The sequence below is a fragment of the Caretta caretta genome, chromosome 2 (assembly GCF_965140235.1).
Source record: "Caretta caretta isolate rCarCar2 chromosome 2, rCarCar1.hap1, whole genome shotgun sequence".
Taxonomy (NCBI): Eukaryota; Metazoa; Chordata; order Testudines; family Cheloniidae; genus Caretta; species Caretta caretta.
The window spans coordinates 170,316,484-170,333,718 of record NC_134207.1 but is presented as its reverse complement, the minus strand read 5'-3'; the positions used below and the strand labels follow the sequence as shown (position 1 = coordinate 170,333,718).

General features: G+C 39.4%; 1 protein-coding gene across 3 annotated transcripts in view; it reads left to right on the top strand.

Annotated features, from left to right (window-relative positions):
• Nucleotides 1-17,173, top strand: part of ADCY1 (adenylate cyclase 1) — a 238,948-nt gene extending 221,775 nt beyond the window's left edge. The window contains exons 18-21 of one of the 3 annotated variants that reach the window (XM_075125580.1): nucleotides 277-391; nucleotides 2,339-2,463; nucleotides 3,380-3,437; nucleotides 9,620-17,173. In XM_075125580.1, the coding sequence (XP_074981681.1) occupies nucleotides 277-391; nucleotides 2,339-2,463; nucleotides 3,380-3,437; nucleotides 9,620-9,711 (390 nt within the window). In that variant the 3' untranslated portion in view covers nucleotides 9,712-17,173. Of the gene's footprint in view, nucleotides 1-276; nucleotides 392-2,338; nucleotides 2,464-3,379; nucleotides 4,064-9,619 lie in introns of those variants that run through there. The other 2 variants (XM_048839215.2, XR_012667129.1) reach the window with 2 other exon arrangements.
• Nucleotides 17,174-17,235: the final 62 nt, after the last annotated feature.

Here is a 17,235-nt window from a genome sequence, read left to right as displayed (position 1 = left end):
TGGCCACATCTGAGTTGTTGTTGTGATCCCTTTTTCCCATTGAGTGTCTGTGTCTGAATCTCCTGATTTGTCCCCATGACTCCCAGAAGTCAAAAAGAGAAACAAAAACAATTCAGCATTGGAGAAAATAATGCAAATATTCGAAACACAATTGAAAGTTCCATTTCACGTTTAGCAAAACAGTTTAGATGCAGTTGAGAATGAAGGGGTATGGCAGTGTTTTATCTGGCTCAAACTACTGTGTAAATGTAATGTAAAATGTTATTTTGTATCTAGGCTAAAAAATCAATTTATTCCCACTTGAGTACACTGGCAGATTTTGCAATAGAGATGTTTGACGTTCTTGATGAAATCAACTATCAGTCTTACAACGACTTTGTCCTCCGAGTTGGTAAGTTCTGTTTCTAGAGTTAGCCTATAAAATGTAGCATTGCTGTTGGCTGCCTTCCCCATTTTATCTGAAGAGGTTCAGTAGTAGAGAATTGCCTATATCTTTGAATGAAAATAGCTCATATTCATGCTCTTGAGTGAAACTTGGAGCCGGAAGAGTCTAGATCGATGGCCATTTTATCATCAGCATGTTTGCACAAGTGCCATTAATTTAAGGGGAGTTACACATGCAGAAGGTGAGAATGAAGGCATCAAGCTTAAGGGTGCTAGTCCTTATGTTCAGGACCAATTCCAGTTTGGTTAGTTATGTGATGCTTAGCTAAAATTCTTTTAGAGTTTCAATTGCATATGGTTCGCTTTCATTCCCTGTCATACTCTGTTCTCTAATATTGCTGTGCATTGTTAAACTGCTGCAGCATTCCACTCCAGAGCCGGCAGTACTTCACTGGTGTGCGTACGTTTTGTGTGCAGATATAGATTGTACAATGCTTTGGAATCTTTGAGACCTTTCTTATGTTATCAAAAGGTTTCTTGCATTTAGCTCATTTCCTCTCCTAGTTGCTGCAGCTTCTGCTTCCTGCAACAAATCAACCCCTCCCGCTCCCTCCTTTAGCCCTCTTGTGCCACACACACATGCTCTCCTCCACGTGAAGGATTGCACTGTGATCCTCACCCCTGAAAGCCAGTTCCCTTCTGCAGCCTTCGTTGCTTCAGTGCCATCTCTCCTTCCAGCCCTTCCCCAACGGTAACTCCAAGGCTGTTCTCATCTCAGTGAAATCCTCTAATTTGACATGCTTCCCCCACCCTCACCTCCTTTTGTTTCCCAGCCCATTGGTTGAGTTGTGCACTCAAACTGGAGCGGATCAGTTGTGGGCTCAAAGTGGAGCAGATAAACTAGCAGCCAAGTGGCGAAAGTGGTCATAGACCATGATATCAATAGTGAGGAGAGGCGAGTCATGCTACAGTCCTGAACTCCCCCATCATCCAGCAACTGAAAGCTTTCCTCCATCACTGGTACAATGCCTTCCTCCAAAGTGTCCTTAGAAGACCACAGTGTGGCTGGCCATGCACAAGTGTGCAAGGGGCAGACAGAGCACCAGGATCCCTCTCCCCACTTAACTTGTGCAACTTCTCATGGGGAAGCCACAATTCTCGTCTTGGCACAGGGGCTAAGACCATTAGAACCAGCAACTGTGCAAGACACTGCAAAAGGGGGTAGGGTCATGCTGCTCCTCAATTCCACACTAACTGGTGAAATCAGCATAGGGCCTAGGAGCTAATATTGTGCCTCCAAAAAGGAAATGTATGTGCCAGTTCTGAGTGCTTCTCCTCGATAGTGCTCCCAGAGAAGCCTGTGTGTCTGTGCATGCAGAATATATCCCTAGTCTGGTGCTGGTATCAGAATTTCTCATGTGACCTGCTTTCCCTGCCCCAACTCCTGATGTTTCCCAGCCCAATGGCAGTGCAGGGTCGGTGCACTCCCGCTTAGGAGGCTGTCTCTTAAAAAGCACAACAGAGCCCATAAGAAGTAATCAAGGGTCAATAATCTCTTGCCATGACCTGTAGAGACTTCCTCTGTGCTACTAAACAGCTGGACACATTTTATGCCGGAAGTGATTCTTCCTCTCCTTCTCCTCCTCCCTGCCGGAAGATTGAAATTGAGAATTTCCCTCATGAGATTAGAACAGGTTTTTTTTAAATTTGAGTAAAATTAATGTTACATTTCAGGTGTGCTCTGTGTGCCTGTATAGGTCAATTTCTAACACTCTTCGGGATCCTGGGTGTTGAAAAGCTCTAATATAAGAGGATGCTATTGTGTACTATGACAGGTAAAAACACTGAAGTCATTTATGGCGAAACAGTTGGAAAGAGCAACTGTTTCTCTTAGATCTATGTCACAGCACTTGAAGCAGCAAAAACGAAATAAAAGCCATTGTTCTGATTTTAGGTATTAATGTTGGGCCTGTAGTGGCAGGAGTTATTGGGGCCAGAAGACCACAATACGATATCTGGGGTAACACTGTGAATGTTGCCAGCAGAATGGATAGTACTGGAGTGCAGGGTAAAATTCAGGTGAGTATATTCCAATCACTCTTTATCAGTTTGAAGTTCTTGTTTATTAATAATCCTATGATTACATTTTCAAGGCTGCTTAGAAAGCTCAGCCTCATCTCTTCACGTTTCTTATGAAGGCAGCAACATCCCCAAGGTGATTCAGGTGCCTACTGTGTAGTTATTCTTCTGTTATCTGTTCCACTGCTTTGAAGTGGTGAAATCAAAGGATCAACAAACCACAAAGAGAGGTTTCACCTTCAAATTCCTGCCGTACTGCACTCCATTGGATTATAGGCCTGAATCTGCAGTCTTTACACAGGCCAGTCATCCCCAAACTTCCACTTCACTCTGGGAATTTTGCCTGAGTAAGGACTACAGGATAAGGACCTATATCAGATTACATTCAGTCACATCTTGTATAGATTGTAGAATCTTTCTGGATGAAAGGCGCCACACTCTTGTAAAATATTATTAATCTTTGAGATTGTCCTGAAACAAAGCTCCAGCTCCCAGCATGGACTGAACTTTGGGGAAGCCTGTATCTGAACTTCACATTTGGTCAAAATCTCTGTTGCTGTAAACTAGCTTCAATGAAGCAGTACTAGCTTACACCACCAGAGATTAGGCCCTATGTTTCCAATGAGTAGAACCAAACTTCAGATCTGAACGCCGCAGAACTTTGGAGTCCTTCAGTTCTAGATCGGAAATTTTCTCCTTAGGGCCCATCTCATTATTAATTATTATAATTATTGCCAGCAAAGCACATACCAGGGAAAACCAAAACCAATAGTTATTCATTCATTCCATGGGGCATCTTTCATCCCAGTTAAAGAAAGTGCCATAGAGAAGTATAATTCTGCTTTCTTACTCTAGGATTAACCCTAGCTAATTGATAGGAATGGTAAAATATAATACTGGCTCTTCTTATCCACAGGTGACAGAAGAAGTTCAGCGGATATTAAAGAGGTGCAGTTACGAGTTTGTGTGCCGAGGTAAAGTCAGTGTAAAGGGAAAAGGCGAAATGTTGACCTATTTTCTTGAAGGAAAGGCCAATGGAAATAATTCACAACCACGGTCTTTAAACTTAGAGCGGAAAATGTACTCCAACGGGAGAACAAACATTCAAACCAAACTGGGCACCAGTTGTCCATCAGTGTCCTCAGTCGCCAGCTTTACTGTAAAAGCTGGGCTTGGAGCACTTCAAGCATCAACAACCCACACAAATCAAACATTACATTACCTTCCTTCTGTGCCAGCTGTGAAAGAAGTATAGAGCAGAGAAAATTTGGTTACGGCATTTGCAGTGAACTCAGAGAGCAGAGGTTGTCTGAATTTTCACCAGGAGGTCAAGGATCATAGGCCATGGCATCAACCAAGGATCACTACAACCCAACCAAAGAGAACTTGGGAACTGCATAAACGAACTCTTGGAATGGAACAAATAAGGGCTAGCAATTCTGTTAGGAAAAGTCTAAACCCAATTTTTTGGAAATATGGAATATTTTCTTGGCATTTTTAAAGGATAAATGCTATAATTGAAAAAAGTGTACACATGACACTGTATTTGTGTGTGTATATATATATATATATATATTTTAAATCTATATATGCACATATACAAACACTCCTATATATATATATATATATATATATATATATATATATATATATATATATCTTATGTATGTATGTATTTATGTACACATCCACCTTCAATGGCATAAGGGATAGATTTCTTTTACCACCATATCCAGTGTTGTTGGGTCTGAGGTTAGTAAAGCTGCTATTAGGAAAGGAGGGTGAGATGATTGAAAATTATTTGGGGCTATAGCAAGAGTTATGGAAACCTTGTTCCACTGCTTGAAATAAGGAAAGAAGAATTCGTCAGCGATTGGTAAATGAAGGTTGAATTAAAGCCAACTGCCAAACTGAGGTATCTTTTAAAGTTTTATTTGCATGTTCAGTAGCTTTGAATGCTTTCCAGTTACAATTACAACACAATGCTATGAGCTAGACAAGAGACAGGGCTTAGGAATTTGATCAGATACTAATAAATGTTCTTTCCATTGACAAAGAAGGTTACTAAAATACTGTCTTTCTGTAGGACATTTTGGCTTGGTATGAGACAGAGGTGCCATCCTGCAAGCACAGCAATATGCTTATGAAATATAGAACAGTCTTTCCTGTTTTATGCACATTGCCAATTGTATTGAAGGTAGAGAACAGTGGGACACTCTCTTTTTGCAGTAGCAGACTTTCACTGAAAGCACAGATTTTCTTGCTCAGTGAAGATTTAGGCCTGTTTGAACCGTTCAGTATCAGTTACAAATGTGCTGTTGGTATTGTTATATTTGTACATTTGCCAACATTTTTTTAATTTGATGCCACTGTTTTATTATATATCCTGATTCAACACCAGGCTTCTTGTTCTTAGTTACACGATTACAGAAAGTATATACCTATTTTTGAAGATAGGACTCTGAAAGGCAAGCACATCAAACTTTCTCCAAATGGTGATCACGTTGGTAAACTTCCCCAGAGTTTGAGGGCTGCTCTTAATTTGCATAAAAGGGAACATTTTTCAGCTGCTCTCATGATCTCATGGATGTCATGGATAAGTTTGTCTATCATCTTATACCACACCCATTACTGTGGTATCCGAACACCTATATTAAGCCTTACGGCATACACCCAGTCAAGTTCTATAGGCCACTTCTTTTGTAAACTGCCCATCCATATGCCAGTGTGCTTGCAATGATTATTGCATTCACCCAAGAGTTCTGAAGGAACTCAAATATGAAATTGCAAAGCTACTAACTGTTGTATGTAACCCATCACTGAAATCACTCTGTACCAGATGACTGGAAGGTAGCTAATCTAATGCCAATTTTTAAAGAGGACTCGAGAGGAGATTCTGGCAATTACAGGCCAGTGAGCCTAACTTCAGTACCAGGCAAATTGGTAGAAACTGTAGTAAAGAACAAAAACACATAGAAAAACACAATTTGTTGGGGAAGAGTCAACATGGCTTTTGTAAAGGGAAATCATGCCTCACCAATCTATTAGAATATATTGAGAGAGTCAATAAGCATGTGGATAAGAGTGATCCAGTCAATATTGTGTATGGATTTTCAGAAAGCCTTTGACAAGGTCCCTCACCATAGGCTCTTAAGGAAACTAAGGAACCATGGAATAAGAGGGAAGGTCCTCTCATGGACCAGTAACTGTTTGCAAGATAGGAAACAAAGGGTAGGAATAAATAGTAAGTTTTCACAATGGAGCGAGATGAACAGCGGGGTCCCCCAGCCATCTGTACTAGGACCTGTGCTGTTCAACATATTCATTAATGATCTGGAAAAGGGGGTGAATAATGAAGTGTCACAGTTTGCAGATGACACAAAATTATTCAAGATAGTTAAGTCCAAAGCAGATTGAGGAGTTACAAAGGGATCTCCCAAAGCTGGGTGACTGAGCAACAAAATGGCAGATTAAATTTAGTGTTGCTAAATGCAAAAGAATGCACCTTTGGAAAAATAATCCCAGCTGCACATATATAATGATGGGTTCTAAATTAGCTGTTACCACCCAAGAAAGATCTCAGAGTTGCTTTGGATAGTTCTCTGAAAACTCCTGCTCAGTGTGCAGCAGCAGTCAAAAAGGCTAACTATATCCTAGGAACTATTAGGAAGGGGTTAAAAAATAACACAGAAAATATCATAATGTCATTATATAAAACCATAGTATGCCCACACCTTGAATATTGTGTCCAGTTCTAGTCACCCCATCTCAAAAAGGATATAGTGGAACTGGAAAAGGTTTCAGAGAAGGGCAACAAAGATTTAACGGCTTCCATATGAGAAAAAACTAAAAAGATTGGGGCTGTTCATCTTAGAAGAGAAATGACTAAGTGGGGATATGATAGAAGTCTATGAATCATGAATATTGCGGAAAAAAACAAACACCAGGAGTCACCTGATAAAATTAGTAGGCAGCAGGTTTAATGCAAAGAAAAGAAAGCAGTTTTTCCACACATTGCACAACTAATCTGTGGAACTCATTGCCCTGGGATGTTATGATGTCCAAAAGCATAACTGGGTGAAAAAAGTAACGGGGTAACTTCAGGGAGGATAGGTCTATCGATGGCCATTAGCCTGGATGGTCAGGAACGCCAACCCTAAAGCTCTGACTGCCAGAAGCTGGCAGTGGACGATGGGTGGATCACTCCACAATTTCCCTTTCTGTATACTCCCCCTTAACCTCTGCCATGGACCACTCTTGGAGACAGGATATTGGGCCTGCCCACTATAGCTCTTTTGTTCTTATTTTAAATGGTTTTTTAATGGGGTCTCTTTATGGACAAATGTTGTCCCAACAGTTGCAGAGCGTGGGAGTAAACATGATGAAGTTTGTTTTCAGCTCTCCAGGTAGCCAAATCAATGCTATATTGTGTATCATGGATTTATAGAAGTTATTTTATTCAGTTCTGTAGCGATTTTCAGTGTGTCAGTACAGAGATTGAAAGGCTAGATTTGCGGTTAAAGCACTGAACTAGATTGATCTGATTCAATTCCAGGCTCTGCCACAGATTTCCTGTGTGACTTTGGTCTAGTCACTTCATCTCTGTGTATTTCCGTCTTGAGATTGGGGATAATAATAGTTCCCTGCCTCACAAAGGTGTTGCTGGGAATAAAATCACTAATTCAAATACTATGGTGATGAGGGTCCTCTAGGTAAACAGATCACACACATTAGCAAGAACAAAAAATTGCATAATTTAAATTGAAGCAAACTGTATTAATGCAACATTGAGATTGTATTGTTGAAATAAAAAGTTGTCAGGAAATTCAAAGGATGAGGTTCCAAGAGCTATGAGAACCTGGTCACTTTGCATATCCTGTATGTTTTATAATATGTATTTTATGAAGCAAAGCAACCTATGTTAAGCTAGATATTTAACCAAAATGGAAAATTCTGTGTAGGTGCAATACCATCGGTTAAGTTATGCACTTACTGACTCTGTGAGTTAAACCGTAGAGTGTAGGGTCATTCATTCCTGCTACAGTTACAGTTATGTCCAATTAAAACAATTTTTTTTGCATTTACAATTACTATTAGTAGTAAAATTACTGTAGCGCCAGGCGCTCCAGTCACAGACCAGGACTCAGTGCTGTACAAATAGAACAATAAGCCGGTCCCTGGCCCCAAGATCTTACAATCTAAATAATTGTCTAGGATTTTTAAAAACAGGAAATATTAAGGGGAAATTGCCTTGGCATCTAATGTCACTGAGGTGATAGAGTGAGGAAGAGCGAATTCCTCCCTTTGCTGTTGCTGTAGTTGGGGGCAATTCTGCAACGCTGGTTTAACAAGGCAGCAGTAACCTGTTTTGCAGCCATTACAGCACGCACTACTAGGTGCCCATTCTAATAATGTTAGAGTAAAAGTGTATTTTTGCCTTTCTGCTCTCGTTTCCTATTTGTCTGACTTTCCCAATTTCATTTCTCTGTGTACATTTCTGTATCCTCTTTTAAATGACATATTTCTGTAGTCTCTCCACCCTTTTACATTCCCATGTATGCCTTTAGCAAGTTTTATGCAGGAAAGATAACAGAGGTAATAACTGTGCTCAGCCCACAAAAGCATATGATTCTTGACAAATTTGAGAAATGTCCTTGCGTTGCTTTGCGGCAACCGTCTGAAGATAATAATTGGCCTGATCCAAAGGCCATGGAAGTAAATATAAAGCTTCCCACTGACTTCAGTGGGCTTTGGATCAGAGTGCATTTCACCTATATTAGATTTATTATTTTTTCAATTCATGTTTTGCACTGGATCTTGCTTTAGCCCCATTGAGGGGTCAGTGCTGCCATTGATATATATATGTAGTTCCCATTTTAATTAAGGGAAGTTACATGGACACATCATGGGCAGAATAGTGTCCTAAGTTTACATTTATTCTTGTGTAGTGTTGGCTTGAACACTTAACTGGGAGGAGCCCAACAATAAACTGGTGCCAGTTTTGGCAAGATGTCTTTAATGTCTGTGAATTGCAAGCACAATATTTCACATCAGTTTGCATGTTTTCTCTTAAGATAATAGTCATAATTTTAAAGTCTTTCATTCTTCACATAAGCAAATAAGCATCAGAGGTCTTCAAACCTCCTTCTCTCTTGGGAACTAATTTCAAAATATTCCCATGTTACATTTGTGTTTAAATGTTGGGGTTTTTTTATACTACCATGATTACAAACTGGCATTCAGCTGAATTACTGGCTAGATATTTCCAAATATTTAACACATGGATCGATTAAAAAGCAATTTTACCCAACAGGTAAAGTGCATTGTTTCTCTGTAGATGTTCTTACCTGTGAGTATTGACATTCCATTACCACCACCTGAAACACAAGCACACTCTTGTAATACTTAGCTCTGCTCCCTTTAGGTGAGATTTTGGGAGAGCCTGAACTTTCAGCTTATCAGGCCTGAACCTGCATTCTTTATGCACCCAAAAGTTCTATGGAAATCAATGAATGTATGGGGTGTAGAAGGAGTTTAGTACTTGGCCCAGTGCGTGCCAGATTGTGCTTTTGGTTACACTAAGGTAACTCTCCAGTATCGCCATCAAAGTTGCTCCTTATTTACAACAGTGTAACAGAGTGGATTACAGACTTAAATGTCTCTTTTTATGTTGGTTTTATATTGTAACTATAAGGCAAAGAAAGTACTTGGGAAACATCTGTGTGTGTTTGTCCTGTTCCATTTCAAAACTGAGGAACTGAATCTAGTAGTAAGTGGTCAATATGAATAATTTTAATTCATTTGATTATCTGCTTGTAGCACAAGTTAAGCATTTACTCTACCATCAGCAAGTCCAAATTCTGTACATGTTCTGTCCAGTCAGGAGGACTATTTAGCCATAATGTTCTTTCAAGTTACAGTTTTGTATTGCAGTGACAACCAACACTTTTTAATTTGTGATAAAACTGTATTATAATGCCTTATTTATTTGTAATCTTGTACAGTGTTAAACATTGGCCTTTCATGTATTATTCACTTAAGAGGTATTGTATGAAATTTTGTAAATAGTTTTAGCTATGACAGATTATTGCATGTACACTTGTATAAAAAAACAAAAAGGCACACTTTTAACAAATGTTAATGATTTTTGTAACAGAGGTTTTACATGCGCATGAAGATTATAAATCCTTTGGAAATGGACATCCTTTTGTTTTTCCTTGCAATCTACTGCATGCCACACATGCCTGACTTCAGTAAAACAAAAGAAAACAGTAAGTTTTTCCTAAATATTTTTGACATATCACTTTTGACGGAGTTTAATCCATAAGTTGCATGTGCATTCTGCGAAGCAAATTCAAAATACAAACAGCAAAACAAAGAGAAACTGTAACCTAATAATCACGCCAACCTCAGTGTTGCTAAATCCATGTTATGGTATATGAAATGTGCTATCAACATCTATGCTATCTTTTAAAAAGTACCTTTTGGTCATTAGAAGCAATAAATTAAACACCATTTACTGTAAAATAAAAATGAATGGAAATATTAGTTTCTAACAGTGTAACAAGTCTGGTATTCAATAGGTACTGTTTGATTTAGGACAGGCATCAACGGAGAAAAAGCCGTTGTCAAATTCATCAGTGCAGTGATCTGGCACAATTCATTTGAAGAGAAAGAAAGTAAATTTGGCCCATTGGTGTTACCCAGATTGTTTTTTAATGTAGTAATAAATACTACAGTTATTGTATCTGAGAAATACACTATACAAATACATCATTTTCATATAAATATATATGTGTGTCTGTAATAAACATTTCATTTTATGGCCTTATTTTTTGAGTCATGTTGTTGCAGAATGAACCATAGTTCAAACTATAAGAGTGCTGCATATAATTGTGTTTAAAAAAAAATGTAAACTTGGCTTTTTTATGTTGGTTTTTCTGGCACCTCCTGTAGAAGGCCCCAGTCGTACTCCCACTGAAGTCAATGGCAAATCTCCCATTGGCTGCAATGGTGCAGTATCGGACCCTGAGCCAGATTCTGATGTCAAGTGCACCTGTATAACAGATCAGAATCTGTCCTTTTAACTGATTGTAGTTTATGCTTCAAAGCAATTTAATCCCATTTGTTGCAGGGAAGATGGGAAAGTTATTCCAAAGCCAGTCTCCTATTCAATCTCTCATGAAAACTTTAAATCCTTATAATGTTGTGTTGTAATGTCTGTTACTATAGCTAATAGTATTTGACAAACTATTTACACGACTGCAATTCTGCTACATAATAATTCAATAATATATTTGAGACCACTAACCGCAGAACAGCATTGAGGCTGATGGAAGTGGAAAAAGTGTATGCACTATGTATAGTATACATAACTTATGCTGTGGGTTAACATGGACTTCTTACATTTTGCAGACTTTTATCTAGTATTATTATAGGGCTTGAAATCCTTTCACATGACTGCCTGGTTAATTAACACTAGTGTTTCAATAAGTAACCTTGTCATCATAAATGCAGACATTGATCCATGTATCTAAATTGGCTTCATACATGAATCATTACATCCTATTGAATGACTGGCTTCATATGACAATTTAAGGATTTTCTAAACCCATTGAATAGTATGTATAGATTAATTCATCTCAAATTCAGTACGTTTTTATTGTAAATGTGATATATTTGTTATGAGTAATGACAATCTGGACTCTTACACCTCTGCCTATCTCTTCCCCTGCTCCCATCACCACCCCTAACCCTCTTTGTTTTCATATATTGCTTTCTCCTCCTTTCCATCTAATTTTCTCCCTCTTTCTTGATTTTGCCCCCTTCCTTACCCAGTGTTTATACTACACCTTACACACATTCTCCTGTCACAGCCATCCAACCTGCCCCATCACAGCCCATGTTGCTGGTAGTGTCACTTTAATTGGGAGCTCCCTGTTGGTCCTTATTTCCATTTTTGAACTGCCAAACAGCACCTCGCATGCTGACTAGCCTAGAATGGGCCAGACTGCAGCAAGGGCAAGGACTGGGAGGGCAATTAAAAAGCACAAAGCAGGGGGTCCAAAATACTGAAGGGGATGAAAATCTATGGTAAGGAAAAGGAATAGTACTGGTCTGATCCTGCACCCTTTGAAGTTAGTGGTGAATTTCCCTGTTGATTTAGTGGTGCAGGGTTCAATGCTTAGGTCCTCAATTCAGCAAGGTATTCAAGCATGTGCCTAGTTTCAGTTGGATTTAGGCATGTGCTTAAAGTTAAGCAACTGCTTAAGTGCTTAGCTGAATCAGGGCCCAATTTGTGTTGTTTGTTTACATTTTCACAATAAAGTGTAAGATCTCTTAATAGGCTGTTTTTTTTACCTGTATTCAGAATTTTAAACTAATTTGGAATGTTATTTTTCTTTTTTTTTTTTGAAATGGTTGTTTTATGATCACGATATTTCAGAATGTGGCTTAGCACTGATTAATGTACATGGCCAGTGTGCTGAAGCACTTGGCTTTGCTTGTGCCTTACCATATGGTTTAGGGGACTGGTTCTCCATTCCGCTATTCCAGTTTTATCCACTGTGCTTCCACTGAAGTCAAAGAAGTCACACCATCTTAAAACTGGTGGAACAGAATGGAGAGTCAGGCCCAAGAGCTGTATCTGTAAAGAGCATTTTTACCTCTTCCTCCCCAATTTGATCTAGCACAAACATGTCTGCACCAGTGCCATCAGGGGTGGAATGGAAGTGCTTGTGTAGGCCACACACAGGAATGTTTACCACCATTATTATTGTTGTTTATCATTAAGGAGCCTGCTTTTAAAAAGTGTTCAGCTCCCATTTAGAAAGCTAAATAAGGGCCAGATTCTCCTAAATCCTCAGCATCCAATCTATTTTGAGAATCTGGCTAGTTATTTTGGTGCCTAAATGGGGGAGCTGAGTGGGGTTTTTTTGTTTTTGTTTGTTTTAAATCTGGCCCTATATTGAACAGAACAGACATCTTGATAAAAACACCTATTTCCAATCTACAGCAGCACTCTCACATTTATTAGCTCCAATGTAACTGTATCTGTGCTAGACCAATGGTGTTAGAACTGCTAAAAATTCTCCTTGTAGACTAGGCCAAGGTGTGCATTAATTACTGCTATCACACACTCCATTGTGTCTTACTGCTAAAGTGCCTGGCACATGGCTTTTACCCGAGATGTGTTGATGCTGGGAGCAGTTATGACAAATTGGAATTAGCAAATTGAAGTCATTTTAGGCTATTGTAAAACTTGTATTATTCTCTAGACAACCTAGAGATTTTTTTTTCCTTCGCTTTCAGTTCGAAATCCAAGTGATACATCAGCGTGTTCTGATTAAATGTAGATTAATTTAAGGTTAATTGTGTTTACTATTAAAGAAAAGTACTTAATGTTTTTAAAGAGTAGCCCCAATAAAAACCTTTTCCTGTCATTACTCTTGCTTTTGCTTTGATAACCACATTGAACATTTACAGTCTGGTTTTCAAAACTGTGTAATGGTAAATTGACTGATTTGCACGCACACACTGCAAATTCGTAACATTTGCATTTACAGATTTGGATTCAGCATATGCAAATAGCGAGTTATCTGTGCATCCAGACAGGCAGTTAAACTCACAAATAGAAAACCAGATGGGAAAGCCCTACAGAACTTAATAGGGATGGAGCCAATAAGCTTCTATAGAAACTACTCTAAAAACAGAATTCAATAGAGAACATCCATTCTTTAGAACTTTAAACCAATCTATAGAATTCCATAGCAACTAGCATGGACATAATTCTCTTCGAAATTCTATGGATGGTTCAGAAATTCTATAGATAGGTATAATTTTCTGTTCTATACGTTTTTTCCATAAGGTATTGATGTGCAAATGACCAATGTTGCACAGAATTGGTATAATTGCACACACAAAGTAAGCATGCAATTTTGAATATAAGGCACTTTAACATTTAAAAAGAAAAATATGCCTTTCAAAATTACAGCTTTGGGGGACAAATTTTACCTAGCAAGCTAGAAATCCCGTACCAACAACCCTTATCCTGCCCCCGTATGGCCTTTGAGAGAAGACATTCTACAGTCTCTCTGTGACAACTGCCAAGGTGTAATCTGTACTTCAGTCAGGAGGTATGATTCACAGCTTTGATCCAGCAATGGTCCTGTGCACATACACTTGCACAGATTTATGCCTCCATTTGACAGCAGGGTGTGAAGCTGTTATCAGCCAGAACACAGGGGCATATTAATGTTGCTTTTAAAATAAATATTCATTGAGGGGGATCATTTTGCTTATTACCAGAATTTGGTCCTTAGTATTAAGTCTTACAGCAGTGTATGTGTGTGCACATATTTTTTTTCATGCAAACATTTTTAACAGGAGTTAGTGGTACCGGAGCTATAACAACTTGTTTTTAAACGTTGCAGATTTACAGATCTTTTGCCTGCTTTCACGTTCATGTGAACATGCCCTTTTCATTTTGAGTTTGTACAATATATTTTACGTTGCAAGTGATTTTCTTTCAATGTTTGTAGCAGGCTTTGCTGGGGGCCAGCAGGCCTAGTGGGCAGGTCACAGCTCAACAGTCTCTCAGAGCCTTGAGATGGCCTTGCCAGGCAATCTTAGGGCCCAGCCGCCAAGTTACAGTCAGCCTGCTGCTCCTGGGGTTCTTGCAATCAGCCAGAGGAGGAGGGAAAGGTAAGGGGACCCAGGCCCTTCTGCTCCACCAGCTCCCAGCCCAGGGCCCCAGGGGAAAGAGGGGAGGGAGAGTCTCAGCCCCCTCTTAGCTGATTCACCAGCCCAGCTTCCCCTGGGCCTTTTCGTACCTCCCTGGTTCTCTCTTAGGTTTGGGGCATAGTCCCAGCACTCTGCTTCCCTCTCAGAAGTGGGTTGATCACATAGTGTCAACAATTCAGATCATCAGCTGGGGCTTCCCATCTCACTTTCAGCATCCCCATTTTTCCCTTGTCAGGGTGAAGGGGGTCGGGCCCCTGTTCTCCCAGTCAGGTCTTACTCACACTCCAGATCCTTCCCCTGTAGATCCCCTGTGTCCCAAAAGCTGCAGACAGTCTGTTTTTCCTTCACTCTCCCTCCTGCTTGACTGTCTGAGTCCCCTTTTAAGTAGATCCTCCATTTGGAGCATGCTCTGCAGCTGCTGGGGGCAAGGCCTTCTTGGTCCAATACTGCCCCTTCACTCCCTTAGTCTTAGCATCAGGTCTGTAAACCCCATCACAATGTTGTACATATTTTTTCCTCCATTATCTTGAAAGAAGTGTTGGTTTAAGTATGAACAAGTCTACTTATTGCAGACACACTGTGGGCCAAATTCTGCTCACTTTACTCACACAAATAGTCCCATTGAAGTTAATGAGGCTATTGACATGAGTAAGCTCTGTTGCCATGTCTGTTCTCATTTATAGAAAGATTGTCCTTTTCAGAAGCACAGTAGTTGCTTGACTCTCTCGTATGGCATTGTTGCTAACGTACTGCTATGCCCCTTTGCTGCATTTCCCTTTCTCTAAACACTTTTAATATCTGGCAGGCTGCATGCATTTTAATTTTCAACTTTCCTTTTATTAAAACATAATCCATTCCATGTTGTTATTTATTAATTTCAACAGCTTGATTAAAGACCCTCAGTTAAATCTGGGCTCTGTGGAAGTCTATGGATTGACCTAAGTGGGGACAGGATTTCAGCCCCTGATTTGAACTGTAAAGCAAAAATGCAATCTGAGTTGAACACAGTTTGAGTTTATGGGTTGTCCCCATCTCCTACGACCTGGGCCGTTGGGAAGATTGGGTGTTTAGCACAAAACACAGCCAAATTCTGCAAGATCTGGCCCATGACGTTTAATATGCCTTGTTTTGACTTAAGTTTCTCCTCTGAGAAATCCTCAGTATGTTCCCTGGGTCCTTTAAAGTGTCCTAGATGTGTGTTTAAACAATGAGCTTGGCTCTCTGTTGAGAGCCAGCACAAGGGGTGAAAGCCTGGTCCCATTAACGTCAATGGCAAACCTCCCATTGACTTCAGTGGGGCCAAGATTTTACCCAAGGACTATCCACCACCTACGTGGTTCTCAAGTAGGACTAAGGGTTTGTCTACGTGGCAAGTAATTGCCTGGCAAGTGAGTGTGTGAATCTCCAGAGCAGCAGCTTACCACGTAACGTCCAATGTGGACACTGCTACAGCTTGCTGAGATTCCGGAGTGTGCCTTGGCTTACTGCTCTCTCAAGTGTTGGTGAGTCTCTATGCTAGCCTCTCCATGGGCTTGATTTCACCTCATAGCAAACAAACAATTATAAATGGCTGAAAAGAAAAGGGTAGAGATGACGAACTATCTTTTCTTTCTGACTCTTGTGTCTCTGCTTTCTACCACAAACTGTCCCAGCACCAAGCAGGTAGATAGCAAAAATGGAGCGTATGTTCCACAATCAAAACTTGTCTGTCGTCAGATGACAGCCAGCCATCCTATCCATTGTAGCCCCATGAAATGCTTGAAAGTGACCCAAAGACATTTAAACTCCTATCAATAAATAGAGTGATGCTAAGAAGAAAAAGAGCCAGGTACCAACACACACACACACACACATTTCAGAGGGTAGCATAATTCTGCTTTGTGTACTAAGATATATGTGATAATACATGCTTTAATGCGGCTGACGTTAAAGGAATCAGGCAAGCAGTAATGTGGCCCAAACAATATAGTGTAAGCAACTTGATTTTTTTTTTCTTCTGCTGAAAATACATAACATAGGTAAAGTAATTTCAGAAATGATCATTTAGTCTGAGTGTTATCAGGATATTTTTCTCCAAAAATCAGAGCAAAGATTGATTCTGAACTGTGCAATTTTTGGATTAAAACTTCATTTATTATACTTTATTGTGAGCTAAATTGAATCTAGCCATTCAGTAAGAAGACCATGTTACAGTAATCTTATCGGCTGTTTTACCTGTACCACAGATGATTGCAGTAAATTCTATGTGGCTTCCAAAGTAACTTGCATACTTTAATGAAAGTATTTGAGTTCATCATCACCTCTTATAATGTAATTCCATCCTTAATTATGGGAAGCCAATCAGACATTTTCCTCAGTTGTACTGGTATAAGAGACGCTGTCAGCCTGATCCAAAAGCCACTGCAATCAATGGAAGCATCAACTTCAATGGGATTCGTATCAGGTTTTATATTAAGGGTCTGCTCCCCAAAGGGGGTTTTGCCATTGACTTCTATGGGAATAGAATGAGCTCATTGTGTTGTAATAGAACATCTCTAGGTAAAACAACCTAGAGATTCATAGCTTTGAGGAATGGACTAATGGGCCAAGATGTCAGTGTTTTCCAACTACTATAGCCCACTAATGCTTCAAAGAAATATTATTCACACACACATACACATATACTATATATGTAAAATATTAATACAATAACAACACTGGGTAACATCTAATGTTAGATTTGCATAAATACGGGTCTATTTTTATGTAAATAGAATACTGTAGAGTATCTTCCACTCTTTTTCAGCATTGTTAAATTTGAGAAGAGCAATTGAATATTTGTCCTATTTTTATGTTAAAAAGTGAATGGGCTGAAATGTTAAATGTGAATGTAAATTTCTTATTGCAACTTTTATACTGAGTGTTTGCACTATTATAATTTCTGAAATCGAACTAAAAAAAATAAAGGGAAAATTTGCTTGAGTAAACAGCTGCTGTTTCTTTTACTACGTTCTATACTGTAACCACACGAATCTGTGCTTCACAGGGTTC